Source organism: Crotalus tigris, unplaced genomic scaffold, assembly GCF_016545835.1.
Source record: "Crotalus tigris isolate CLP2741 ecotype Arizona unplaced genomic scaffold, ASM1654583v1 scf7180000020033.632256, whole genome shotgun sequence".
NCBI lineage: Eukaryota > Metazoa > Chordata > Lepidosauria > Squamata > Viperidae > Crotalus > Crotalus tigris.
Genome location: NW_024097828.1, coordinates 501,050 through 515,657, shown reverse-complemented (window position 1 = coordinate 515,657; position 14,608 = coordinate 501,050). Strand labels below are relative to the sequence as shown.

At 36.8% G+C, this 14,608-nt stretch overlaps 1 protein-coding gene and 1 long non-coding RNA gene across 8 annotated transcripts in view; one reads left to right on the top strand and one right to left on the bottom strand.

Annotated features, from left to right (window-relative positions):
- Nucleotides 1-14,608, bottom strand: part of HEMK1 (HemK methyltransferase family member 1) — a 44,010-nt gene that overhangs the window by 9,642 nt on the left and 19,760 nt on the right. For all 6 annotated transcript variants that reach the window (XM_039365329.1, XM_039365330.1, XM_039365331.1 and 3 more), the window contains 4 exons: nucleotides 14,166-14,327; nucleotides 13,004-13,068; nucleotides 3,471-3,520; nucleotides 1,229-1,334 (listed from right to left, as the gene is read on the bottom strand). In XM_039365329.1, the coding sequence (XP_039221263.1) occupies nucleotides 1,229-1,334; nucleotides 3,471-3,520; nucleotides 13,004-13,068; nucleotides 14,166-14,327 (383 nt within the window). The remainder of the gene's footprint in view (nucleotides 1-1,228; nucleotides 1,335-3,470; nucleotides 3,521-13,003; nucleotides 13,069-14,165; nucleotides 14,328-14,608) is intronic.
- Nucleotides 1-14,608, top strand: part of LOC120318083 — a 93,527-nt gene that overhangs the window by 76,386 nt on the left and 2,533 nt on the right. The window lies entirely within an intron of this gene.

Here is a 14,608-nt window from a genome sequence, read left to right as displayed (position 1 = left end):
CGCCAGTCTGCAAAGCCAGAAAGGTTGGGGACTTCCTATTAGGCAAACTAGGCATGATAAAAAAAAGGTCCATTAATTTAAATACCTATCTTTGAATCACACTGAAGATAGCGTTGGTTTGATTTTTTCCAGTAAAAGAGATGAACAAGTCATAAATGGAGGACCTGATCATGCTTCTCTCCAAACTGAACACTTTGCTCTAGGCATGGGACTAAATAAGAACAGGCCTCATGGGGACTGACTAAGGCAGGGGTTCTCAACCTTGTCAACTTTAAGACTTGTGGACTTCAACTCCCAGAATTCCTCAGCCAGCAAAGCTGGCTGAGGAATTCTGGGAATTGAAGTCCACAAGTCTTAAAGTTGACAAGGTTGAGAACCCCTGGACTAAGGAGAGATAAGCTGAAATCTATTATTTGTCTAACATTACAGCGAGAGAATTATAAAGTCCTTTGATGAATTATTTACGGTGTCAATAACAGCAGATCCTTTAGCCAAAAAGAATTCAAAATCCTAGAATGCTTTGTTTAACCTAATGGCTAACTGAAAGGTTAACTGAAATATTTCTAGTTTTCTAGAGTCTGAAACAGCCTTTTTTTCATTCCTAAATCTCCATGTTAATAGATTTTGAAAAGAGCCAAAAGGACAGCAAAGGACACTCATAAAGGAAATCTCACTTCATTTTTCAATTGCCAATAGGAGACCTAAGCTGTCTGGATTATGATATCAAAGGAAGGTTTGTTTGGTTTTTTTTTTTAGAAAAACTTTCTAGGCAATTTTCTCCTTACAAATTCTCTTTGCCATGGTATTAAAAAATCCAATTATCTGTATGGAATCTAAAATCAGGAGGCATCTGCTAGCACTTTTTCAGATTAACCAAATTGATTAAAAAGCATAAGCTTTTGTTGAGACTTTCTGAGATGAAAATAAATGTGTTCGCCTGAAAAAGCGCTTTAGATTCCTTCTGATTTTGGGGGGCTAAAATCGACTAATACAACTTTCTTTCTACAATGTCTATTCTTCCTCCCGTGCAGAAAATAAAATTGTCAGTGGAAGGGAAAACATAGCTGAATTCAGACAGGGGAGAGATTGCAGTTGCCATTATATCCTTAAAAATTATAAGAGACTGTATTAATGCCAGGGCTTTCAACATCACAGTCTTTGGCTTTAAAAGTTGCAGCAAAGGGAAAAACAAAACACAATGTGGAAAATAAAGAAAAGATGAATCTACCAGAGAATTTCTGCCGCCAAGCCACTCATATCTTCATGAAAAATGTAAGGTGGATTACTGATGATAGTATCTACCAAACCCCAAGGCTGTAGGCATTCCCAAGAACCTGCAATGAAGAAAGCATGAAAACACTTTTTAGACATTCAAAGGAGTAGGCAAGCATTTATTCTTTTATTTTAAAACTTCACAAATGCCCATGAAAAAGAGCTTTTAACGTTCTTTTGAATTTTAAGCAATCCGATTCTAAGCATAATCCTAGTAGAGTCTATTTCAAGAACTGGAATCCAATAAGAAAAAAAGACTGTGACAGGATTATTTTCATTTTCTCATTGAAAAGAAATACCTATCCAAAAGAAAATTGGAAAGTATAATGGAACAGCTATAGTTGGGTGAATTAAAAAGAGAATATATGTAAAGTATGTTAATTTTACAAATCATAACAATAATGATTACAATGTATGGGTGAATTTCCATATAAACTGCACAAATAATTTGATAATCCATTCCTCTGGATTCAGTCCTTAAAACGATGAAGTAGCCATAGCTCCATCAATACTTGGAACAGTTTCTTAAACAAAGAATTCATTCAGGTGAAACTGAATGCATTCAAACATAGATTAGACTTTAATCAGCAGAATTAGACTTGATAGCCTACATCGCTCCCTCCTTTTCCACTGATAGCCCTCTGTTATCCACTTAGAAGAAGGAGATGGGCGGCTAAGAAGTATGAAATATAAAAAGAACAATACCTCTGATTTACACACATATCTCACTTATCACCTTATGATTAATTTTAACAGTGGTCTCAATCATAGTAAGTTAACATTTTTGATTGCATAATAACTCATTGCACAGATCTCCATAGCACTGAATTCTATGTTATTCTCCATAGCATTGATTTTATGATATCTATAACAATAAGAAGCTGTAGAAAATCATTTACAAGGAGAACATGAAACATTTAAAACTGGGACAGAAAAGGTCTTTCATAAAGCCTAAAGCCACTAGACATCCAAAAGATAACACTAGGTAAAAAGGGAATGCGGATTTCCAGAAATTAAGGGTGGATTGAAAAGGCCCTCTGTTATCCATTTAGAAGAAGGAGATGGGTGGCTAAGAAGTATGAAATGAAAGAAAGAAAGAAAGAGAAAGAAAGAAAGAAAGAAAGAAAGAAAGAAAGAAAGAAAGAAAGAAAGAAAGAAAAGGAATTTGTTAATGCACATGTAGGTTGATGTGGAAGATGATATTCCCTCAAGTATGTCATTCCACAATTATGGAGAGCTTTAAATTTAAGTGCTAGGATTGTGCAAATCACCAACAACCAATTCAAATAGTTGAGTCACTGATTTATTTTGAGTGGTTGAGTGTTTGCATGTATCCAAAAGTCTATTATATTGATGCATTGATTTGAAGATACTCAATTGAATATATCTATTTGACTAAGATTAGATTTGATTCAATCTAATTGTTATTAAACTGGATCACTGAATTGAAGTTGCATTAAAGATCGCACCTCTTCCCAGTGTGTATCTTGTTCGATTTCTTCCCATCTTTGTCCATTTTATCATCCATTTTAATGTTAATATTGTTTTCAGGTTTTTAATGTTATCTTGTTTTTATTGATTGTTAGCCACCTAGATTCACCTCTAGGTAATACAGGTGGCATAGAAGATAGATTGATTGATAGATAGTTAATTATGGACAAATAGTATTCATTCACATGCCAATGCAGTCCAAACACCTTTTTAAAATTTAAATTGAAAGACTGTGCATCTCAACTAGTAAGCATTTACACTTGGGAATGCATTCAGAAATAGACCAGCAGCCAGAGAAGCTGTTTATACATCCACTGACAAGATAAATTCCCAGTGCTTAATCTCATTTACTAGCCTAATGTTTCTGTTCTGAGCCCAGCGCTAAAACTGAGCACATTTTACACTTACAAAATTGTACATAAGAACTTCCCATGCTCTATTTCTTTTCTTTAACACTGTACCATGCACAGAAAAATGTGCAGCCTGACCTTATAGTAGAAGTATTCATTTAAAACATGTATCAAGCTATGAGCATATACTGGGGAATAAATTTTTGGGGGAGATTCTGAAGCCATCACTTCATTTTGCAGTCATTGTGTGATTAAGTAGATTAAAGACCTTTTCAGCTTTCTTATACATTCTTGTAAGGGAATGTTCTTCTCTCAAACCATTTACAAGGGACAATTAAATATATGAAGAGAACTTACATGAAGATATATCATGGTGAAAAATATGGATTCTTTCCTGTAGATGTAACCTATAAAGGGAAGATTTGACACAATACCTTTTACATACATATCTCATTTATCATCTTATGATTAGTTTTAACAGTGGTTTCAGTCATAGTAAATTAACTAACATTTTTGATTGCATAATAACTCATTGCACAGATCTCCATAGCACTGAATCAAAACAATAACCTGAGGTTACTGCAACCCATCAATTATGTACTTTTATTATGCAAGAAATGTTGCACATGTTACTGCAATCCCTGTTTTGAAACATGAGCCACTTTTGCTCAATTCCTTTCTTATACGCAGCACATCTGATAGTAGTCTTAACATAAGACTTAACCATAAGTAGTCTTAACTTATGGTGGCAGACAACAATTAAGAAAGACTAGAAATCAAAAATCTAAAGAGGCTTTTTGTGCACGGGTGTGTATCTATAAGTACATATATCTAGGGAATTAAATTTATACTTAATCATCTTCATTCTATTGTAACTTTAGAATCATGCAGTTCACAATTCACCTGCCCTGAAAATGTGCATAGCTGCACTGTGCAAGAGCACAAATTACTTTCTATTACTCCAAAGTATCAAACTTAAATTTTCCTGAGATATTTTTCTATTTGTAACCTGCCTTTATTACTTTTTTTTTTTTTTACAAATAATTCAACCATCTAATCCTGACAAAAGACACATCTGCTTTAAGAAACTGCATGTAGGAGCTGTGTGAACACCCCAGTGGGTTCCAAACCATCTTCCAAGCTGATGCAATACATTACCCCAACAGAAACTATAAACTTAAGCCCGATATTGCTGATGCTGGTGCAGGGCTATGCCAGACTTGCAGAATATGTTTGATTTGGATTGTTGAAAAAAATCCTGAGGCTTTTGCTCAGATCATTCCATCATTTTCCCAGGGTTATTGTGACCCTATTCAGCTCACTGAGGGAGCAAATAGGAGAGCAACCAGCTTGGCAGATGAAGCAATTTTCATTGATTTTACTCTTCTTCAGAGAAACATGGAGAGAACTGCTCTCGGAACCTGCAAAGCACATGATGTTTATTTTCTTCTATGAAGCCAACAAGGTCTTTACATGCTAAAAGTACACCTAATTGTACTACTAAAAAAAAAAAAAAAAAGAAAAAAGGTCTAGTGGCAAAACTTTTCATTTTTCACCTTATCTGTGGATTCTTGTACAGGATATAGGGAACACTGACAGAGAAGCATCAAGAAACCTTCCAAAAGATAGAAGACTCCAACTCTTGGAACTGAGGTCATGGACAGAGAGAGGATCATGACACAAAGACTCAAGCCTGACAAGAAGAGATCTTATACTCAGTAGCTCAGAAATAAATTCAGGGTCTTACTGTTCTTAATAAAGACTAAGAAGATGATTCTGCAAAGGGACGATTCCTACCTGTTTTCTCAACTTGGAGCAATGATAGATGGTCATCATAATTACAGATTCCCTTCTGAGAAAGACTGAAGCAACAATCTGTTTGTCAGAAGCTGTCAAAAGAAGTATGCTGCCTTTCTGTGGCATGCCTTCAGAAGGTTACAGAAAGGCTCCCAAGATGTTTTAAGGCAGCGGTTCTCAACCTTTGGGTCGCGACCCCATTTGGGGTCGAACGACCATTTCACAGGGGTCGCCAAACAACACGATCCGCCATTTTTTCTCAGCTGGCGGCACTGCGCATGCGCGCCGCGCCGCCCATGCGCCGCGCATGGGGCAGCACTGCGCATGGGACGCCGCCGTGCATGCGTGGCGCGCGTGGGGACGATGGCCGTGCATGTGCAGCGCGTCCTTATGACCGGGGTCACCGGTATAAAAAGGTTGAGAACCACTGTTTTAAGGCCTCAGACAAATATTCCTTTCTAGAAATCCATATGGGAATGCATGACATAACTATAAACCCTCTTGAAGATACTGTAAGGGACAATAACGCACTGAAGGAACTAGAATACAAATGATGTTTTATTTACATTTTTTTGATTGAGGAACATGGCCCAAGAAGAGAGAGAATACTGGAAATGAACACATGGATATAGAGATGGTGCCAATGTGAATTGTTTCAATTCTCTTGTAAAAACATTTTTCAAAAATGAACATCTTCTAACAAATGTGGGTTACTCTTGAAAAGAACTGGGAACAATGTGTTCAAAAGGCACCTGGCAAATTTCATTTAAATTGGATCCAATGGGGGCCAGAAAAGAGAATCCAGATACTATGTGGATACATAGGAAGTTTGATTGTGCTATCAAGTTGGTAACAGCTATTATAAAATCTTAGATAGATTTTCTTCATGATGATCCGTCTCTAACCTGGTCTTCCAACAGTGCACTCACTGCCACTATAAATCACTCTACCCACATTGTTTGTGGTCATCTTCTTCTCTTTCCTTCCAAACTTGATCCAATATAACCTTCTATTTTGCCTCACTTCCAGATTAGTTAGTAGCCTCTCCACGAGGCACGGGTAATCTAGTATCAGATATGCCTTGGAACTAAATTGTTATCAATTGATGATCACTATCCTCCCTCACGTGGGTTTAATGTCTGTAAACAGCTTAGACTTGTTTTGCATAACACATATATAATCTTAAAAAATTAAACTGCTAGAGTTTCCTGAATGGCATGTAGAAAGATATATAAAACTAGTTTCTTCACTTCCTAAAATATGGAGGTTGCCTTTATAGATCAGGGAGACCAGTTGTGAGCCTCCCTTATTTCTAGAGGGCCAGATTAAGTCATTTATATGATAATCCACAAACATAAAACTCAGGTGACAGTAGCTTTAGGATGATTTAAGTTTTCTAGATTCACAGTGTAAATGGTTGTCTAAGAGGATACCCACTCATAATGATGTTATTCTAGCCCTAATGCATCTAACTTTTCTATGTCAATGATATTCCAGGATTCCTTCAGACACTCATATACCAAATATCCATGATAAATTTATTAATATCCTTTTATATGCTGATATTATTATTCCAATGGCATATTATCAAATAGGCTGAGGAGACTGTTGTGAAAACTAAATGCTGTGTTCTTAATCCTTTAAATATCAATAAAACCAAATCTAACATTTACTTTAAAAAAGCGTGGAATATAAATGGCAGATAAATGGGGAGCCTATTGAACAAGTTAATTTGTTTACTCATTTAGGAGTGTTTTTTTTAATCAATCCATGGTTATGAGCAAATCATTTAAAATGAAATTTGTCAAGGGCTAAGGCAAGCACTAAAATATTATGTAAAGTATTTAATTATAATTAACTAGACATCTGGAACCCCTGAAAGTATTCAGGCCAAAAATAGTTCCGATGCCAACTTATGGTGCAGACATGTGGGGGCCTTACAAAAGCTATCTTTATTGATCAAGTTCAGACCTGTTTTTTAAGAAGCAAACTGGGAACTGATAAGTACATCTCAACCCCTGCAGTCAGAGCAGAACAGGTATCCATTCCATACATAACCAATCAATAATTAAAGTTTTCACACACTGGCAGAAGATCCATTCAATGGATCTTAATAGACTAAATATATTTAGCGGAATAGTTAAGGATGGTTCAGCCCAATTCCTGGATAAGCTGACTTTCCAAAGTTATTTCACAACATTAGTTTTCCACCCAGTTTTTACTCTCAACTGCCTCCCAGGAAAGAGAAATTTTTAAACAAAAGTCCTAAATATCAATGCTCAAACTGGCATCGAGTTATTAGCAAAAAATAGCTGTTTACATTGGTTGGCTAATTAAAAAACTATTTTCCAAGATACCTGGCAATGAATTTAATAATAGTAATAATAATAGTAGTAAAGTTGGAAGGGACCTTGGAGGTAATCTAGTCCAACCCCCTGCTCAGGCAGGAAACCCTACACCATTTTGGACAAATGGCTGTCCAGTCTCTTCTTAAAAACTTCCAGCGTTGGAACATTTACTGCTTCTGGAGGCAGGCTGTTTCACTGATTAATTGTTCTCACTGTCAGGAAGTTTCTCCTTAGTTCTAGGTTGCTTCTCTCCTTGATAAGTTTCCACCCGTTGCTTCTTGTCCTGCCTTCAGGTGCTTTGGAAAATAGCTTGATTCCCTCTTCTTTATGGCAGCCCCTGAGATATTGGAATACTGCTATCATGTCCCCCCTTGTCCTTCTCTTCGTTAAAATTTCGTTAAAATTTGACACAACTATTAATAAGGGCCTGTCCTAGAGCAAGATTTGAGTTGTTGGACTCTATGGCCAGATATGGGTGCTCCCATAACCTGTCATATCATGAGAGGATGTATCATGTTTTGTTTAACTGTCAACTATACGCCGCTTTTAGGCTTAGATATTTAAGCTCACTAAAGGGGGCACAATGGCCCAGCAATTAAAGACACTGAACTTGTCAGCTGGAAAGATGACAGCCTGGGTTTGAGACCCGAGCGCCGCACATCAGGGTGAGCTCGTTACTTGCCTCAGCTCCTGCCCATCTGGTAATTTGAAAGCATGCAATTCAAATAGATAAATAGGTTCCACTTCGGTGGGAAGGTAACAGTATTCCTTGCATCTCAGTGTATAATCATGCTGGCCACATGACAACAGAATCTTCTTCGGACAACACTGGGTCCCTCCTCTAGTTTACTTAGCCTCACTACTTAAAAGAAAAGCCCACTGGGTTCTGAACTGCAAATTATCCTATTTCCTCCTAGGTTCTACTGCTAAGTTTATGTTAAGGCACCTCAGTTCAGAACCTGAATAAATCAGGGTATCATGTAAAGGTGGGGTACTTATCGGAATTTTTTGTATTTATCACATATGTATTTTATTACTGTATTTTCTTTTATCTATTTTACTCTGGAATTAGATTCTGTATTTTGTTGTTGTATTATATTATGTGGTCATAAGATGAATCAATTAATAAGCTACTACTATTTTTTCTTTCCATCTTTCTCAGCATTAGGTCTTTGCACAGCATGTTCATACTAGGTCATTTGTGCCTTCAATGAGAACTCTAATTTGTTTAATGATCTGTTTGTTTATTTGTTTTCCTGGATGTCCATGATATTCTTAGAAATCTTCTCCAACGTCAAAGTTCAAGAGTTATCTTGCTCCTTCGAGTTCAACTTTCACTTCTATAGAATATCACCGGGAATACCACTGCTTGCACAATTCTGATCTAGATGCATCATGGCATTTGAATATAGATGTAATTGTCAAATTACCAAAGATATGTACTAGCAAGTAGATAACGTCTGTGGAAAGAACATTTATCCTACAAAAGCAACTTAACCAGGCAAAGGAAATGATAAACAACAAAAAGGTCATTTTTAGCTATGTAAATTGAAGAAAAAGGAAGAGGTGAACTCAAAGCTGTAAGAAGATAACAAGCAATGGGGAGAGGGCAGGACTTCTCAATGCCTGCTTTGTTCTGGTCTTCTCCAAAGGGGAACTACAAGTAGTCCTTGACCTACAGCCATAATTGAACCCGGAATTCCAGTCATAAACCATTGCTGCTGTTAAACGGACCACGGTTGATCGCTTCTAATTTTATGACCTTTTTGTGGTGGTTGTTAGGTGAACCCCACCGTTGTTAAGCAAATCCATTATACCCAATGGGTATTTTTTGTTGGAAATGGGAAGTAAATGCCAGTTTCTGGCAAAAAAAAAAGAAGCAAAAAATCATGGTCATGTGCTTGAGGGATGCTATAAAAGGCCACAAATGCAGGCCAGTTGCCAAGTGCCCAAAATACAATCACATGACCGCAGGCATGAAGGTAGCTTTTGGAACTCCAAAATTGGATTACAAATAGCTCTGGGGAGGTCGATTGTAATTTTAAACAATTCTAGAGCAGATTATAATGTAATTGTTTTATAAGCATTTAGAAAAAGAAATGCATACTGGCAGTAAATAGTGTGGGTTCATTAAGGATAAACCATTCGTAAACAACCTGATCTTTTTTGATAGTGACCAGTTTAGATGCTCAAGAAAATGTGATGGACATAACTTAGTTTGCCATCAGCAAAGATTTCCAGTAAAGATAGCACAATGTAGGTTGCATTGTTAGAATGGATACAAAAATGGTTTGAACAATCATGCCTAATGAATGAACCCAATGGCTCCATGTCAAGTTGAAGGAAAGTGTTAAGTAGGGTATCACCAGGCACCATTCTGGACTACACATTGTTTACTAGATTTATAAGTGATTTGGAAGCAGAGTTCTTGAGAAAAAGATGTCAAATTCCACAGCCGTGCCCAGATATGACTATCGAAGATTCTTAAGCCTAAGGCAGATCATAGTTAGGAAAATAGGATCAAAACAGAAAATTTATTCTGTAACCACAAGTCTTTGAGACATTCAGGTGGGGCATCCCATTAGTAGAGAATGATTCTTATTTGCTTTGCCCACGGGGAGACACTGACATTTTCACATGCAGGACAAACCTATAATTGTCTTAGATTGGAAGATAACATGGCTTAACATGCTGGTCTCAGGGAAACGGCTGCAGGGAAATGAGTTTGGCAGAGTTATAGCTAGAAATTAAAAAAGATGAATGTGTTAAGTTCCATGCTGATTTTCCACCAGCAACTCTTTATCAGATTCTGCTGCTAGCAGCTCTGAAGACAATTTGCCAAACTGCAACACACAAAATTTGGGTTTTTACCTTGAGCACCAGTAATCCGCAAGGCATGAAGCCTAAGTAAGAAAAATATGGCATCTCCTCTTCTAAAACTACCTGATGTATTAACATGGTTCAGTTTTTATCCATTGACATTATTAATAGCTTAGTAATCAATTTTTTCTAGTCATGATATAAAACACGATATAAATTTAAAGCAGTAAAAACAAGCATAGTGCATTATTAATTCACCAAAGAAATTCAGACTAATTATGCTGAGATTAAAACTGCTGAGTATACAAAATAAGAAATAGGTCATTTGGCATGCTCCCCTCCAGCCTACACTTCAAAATAAAGAGGACCTAGATTGAGAGCAAGGGTGGGGACATTCAAGTCCTTTCAGTATCTGATTTAATCATTCAGCACAGTATATAAATATTAAACTTAGTGCAAACTGATTATATCATCCTGGAAAGAGATCTGTTGTGCTTTTATTAAAGGACTTTGTGTGTGTGGCTTCGCTTACAGGTGGGTTATTCTGCCTGTAAGTGGAAGAATAATTTCCATTGGCATGAGGGAGCCCCTTTTAATAAGAAGCGCAGCAGCAAGCAGTGGCATTCCTCAAAATTGGGGGTTTCCATGAATGGAAAACAGTGACACTCTCTCTTCTACAGGTATGAGCAGATGAGGAAAACACTCATAAACATTACTGAATTTACATCCATGAACAATTAAAGCACCACCCATCAACAAATGCTAATGCATTGATTTCTGGCTACCAATGTTAAAACATAAGAGTGGCACAAGAGAAGAGGTCATAGCTCAACAGAGCTTCCCATACATAGCATGAAAAGAATTTCTAGCTCAATTTCTATGGGAAAGGACTTCAGGTTATTGGTGGAAAGAGCCCCACTTAAATTGGGGTGCTTCTAGAATTAGAACTAGGTTGCATTTTTACATAGTTGAGAAAATGCAGTGACTTTACAATGAAGGGGGCAAAAATATATGTGGAAAAATCCTTGCTTGTGCTTGCTCTTGTCCCTGTTTTTCCTGATCGGTTACTTTTTTTTTATGGCAAGGGAGGCAAGGCCTTTTCAAGTCAAGATAGGCTAACAGGAGATCTTCACTCTTATTCTGCAGGATTTGTATTATTCCGGAGGACAGTATTAGGCACAAAGGCTTTATACATTTGCCCAACATTATTGTCAGTAGGCTCGCGTAAGATCAATTCTGAATATGCTTCAAGTTTTTAGCTGGAAAGAAAAAGAAATATAAGTATCTGCCTTATGTCAAGTCAGATTATTAGATTATCCTGTTCACTATTGTTGAATTCAGTTTCCAGGCAAATGTATTTCCTCAGCTATAGCCCCAAATGCATATAAAGCATATACTCTATTGTGCTGCTTTGGCATTTTATTGTTCCAATTCAGCTGAGCACTAAATGACAGCAGAGAAAGCTGTGCTAAGGGGATTGGTTATTAAATTCAGGAGACACATGTGTTCCACTACAAATGCTAATCTTCTGTGTAACAGTTGTTTTCCAAATTATTATGACTTTTAATAAACAGACTTTTTTTTCTGTGGCAGTTTTGAATTATTTTGCTTACCTACAACAGAAAAGTTAATTATATTTGTAAATCAGAACTGATGTTCTCCTACAGAGAATCCTACAGTTCTGCTATTCCCATAGTTAGGCACTGGTATTACAAAACAGTCTTTCAATTATTGTGGCATTACTTCAAATATGTATGAATGCACTAACAGAAGTATAGGTGAGGAGTTATCATTCCTCTTTATTCTGTGTTGGTCATACTGTATCTGGAATACTGCATACTGCATTTTAGGATAAATTTTAGGACAAATTTAAAGCCTATTTCCAGAAGACCAACCCAAAAAACAGCATGGAATGAAACATGTGTGAGGAAGTGTTCAATTGGTTTAGTTAGCCCCCAAAACAGTAGATTATGGAAGATACCAGAACTCCATGGTCCCTTTGAACATTTATATTTTATGATACTGAGAAAAAACTACTTATTTCAAAAATTAACAGTCACTGAATGAACAGTCAGCAAGTGAGGACTAATTTAATTTAATTTGGCCAAAATGACTTAGGTGGACCATGGCCTATAGTCAAGGCTTGTTTGATAAATTAAATTTAGTATTTTTTTTAAAAAATCAGACAATAATTATGGGGTGGTTTTTTGACTGCTCATTTTAGACGCCTTAGTCATTGAAGTATTTATAAAACCAAGCGTCTGCCTCTATACTGTCTGAAATTTTGAAAGCAATCCATCTGTTGTGGTCTGTAAGTTCAGTAACTTTCAATAAACTGTTGAGAAATAGCTAAGATACCACAGATGCAATATTTCCCCCTACATATTTCTTTGAAATGTGTCCAAAAGCCTCTTGCTTTCAATGTTTATTCAACATCCTTTTTTAAAAAAGTGTAAGTTTACACTCTTGAAACTTTAAATGGAACCAAATTGTTTGATAGTTTCATTGCAATGTTCATGAGAATGTTCAATTAACTCTTTCAAGGAAGAAGTTCTTCCATTGGGAAAGATTATGCTGCCATGTCTGGAGTACCAGATGCATCAAATGTTTGAAAAGATGACTTATTATTATAATAATAAAACGAAATTTATAAACCTAGCAAAACTTATGCTTATTCTTTGCATTGTTTCATGAGTCCCACGGTGTGTTATTGGATACTTGGATCAACATACAAACTGCACAAAACAGAGCACAACAAACATGGAGTGTTTGTCTGAAGCTCCAGGTATTTTTTGCAAATCCTGGGTTTTCTCAAACCTTCTGGCAACAATCTTCTTATCCCCCAGAGAATGCTGTTTTGGCTAGTTAAGGATCCAATTCAAAGAATGTGTTCACTGTAATATACACGATAAAATATTTTTTTACCGTTCAGCATTTTCCTTGGTGAGTTTCACAGCGGCTTCTAATTTATCAATGGCAATGAGCTGACTCTAGGAACAAAAGAGACAAAGCATAATAAAAGCAAACATGAAAACATTTCTCAGAGACAGTAGGATATCCTTGGGGAAAAGCAATTCGAAGTGAGCGATGCTAAATGTTTTGGAAATGACCTTTTGTTAATCTATATCAGGGAAAAGGATACACTTTTCAAATGCAAACTACCGGTAGCAAATTTTACCTGGTTATGGCTTTCCATGTGCTTTCTGGTAAAATTGTACAATGGTATAAACCTTGCTTAACAGAATAAACTTTGATTGTTGGAACATGCAACATGCTAGGCCATAATCCATGGTTTCCAAATTACCCTATGTCCATGCACTGTGCTAACCTATTAAATAAGCAAATTGCACTAAGGATTATCAAGCTATAACAAACCACTTTCTTGTATGATCACAAATCTGTTTCTAAGAAAACAAGAAGAACCATGCAGGACCAGATTAAGATAAAGCTAATCCAGGATTCTGCTCACACAATCAGCAATCGAGCCCACAAGTTTCATATAGACCAAGAGACCTACTCTACAGCAACTGGTGTTTAGACCAAGTTGCTCCTGATTCTGGGGGTAACGCAAAGTCAGCTTACTCAGTAAAAGAAGAGAACTTCAAATGGGACTTTGAAGTCAAAGTGCTCATCTTTCTTCTCCTTGTTCATTTTTGCTCCAAGAAAAAAGGACAAAGTTAGCATGATTTATAGTTTGGTGTATGGGTTAAGGCACCAAGCTAGAATCTGGGAAACTGTGAATTCTACTCCTGCCTTGGGTACAAAATCAGTTGGGTGACCTTGGGTTAGTGACCCAGTGTTTCTCAACCTTGGCAACTTTACGATGTGTGGACTTCAACTCCCAGAATTCTCCAGCTAGTGTTGCTAGCTGGAGAATTTTGGGAGTTGAAGTCCACACATCGTAAAGTTGCCAAGGTTGAGAAACACTGGGTTAGTCGCTTCCTCTCAACCCTAGGAAAGAGGCAATGGCAAATCACTTCTGAAAAATCTTGCCAAGAAAACTCAGGTACTTGTCTGGGCAGCCTCTGAGAATCGGACACAACTGAATGCAAGGGGGAAAAAATCCATCTAATGAAATGACACTTACGTGAGGAAGCTTTTTCAGAAGACTTAAACCAATTGCCCCTGAGCCACAGCCAACTTCCAAAATAACTGGACCACAGGTCTCTGAGAAATCCTGAAGGTCCTTGCTGCATGCAGAAGTCAATCTTTTTCTGTGTTCTTCATCCAGAATGAGTGAAACCAGTTCCTAGAAGATACAACTATTTATTTACTAAAATTTGTATGCTGACACAGTCATTAGACATTGGATGACTCACAATTACATAAAATCTATAGTCCAGAATCAAAATCAAAACTTTAACTATTACCCCAATTCTACACAGATTCCAAAGCTGAGAAGGATGGATAGTCTTTTTGCATTTCAGTGCCAAATGGCTGCACAAGACAGACAGAAGACAGCAGATGAAAGTGTCTGGGAAGTGGTGAAGATACAGTACTAGAATTTTAAAAACTAAACTGTGTGTTAAA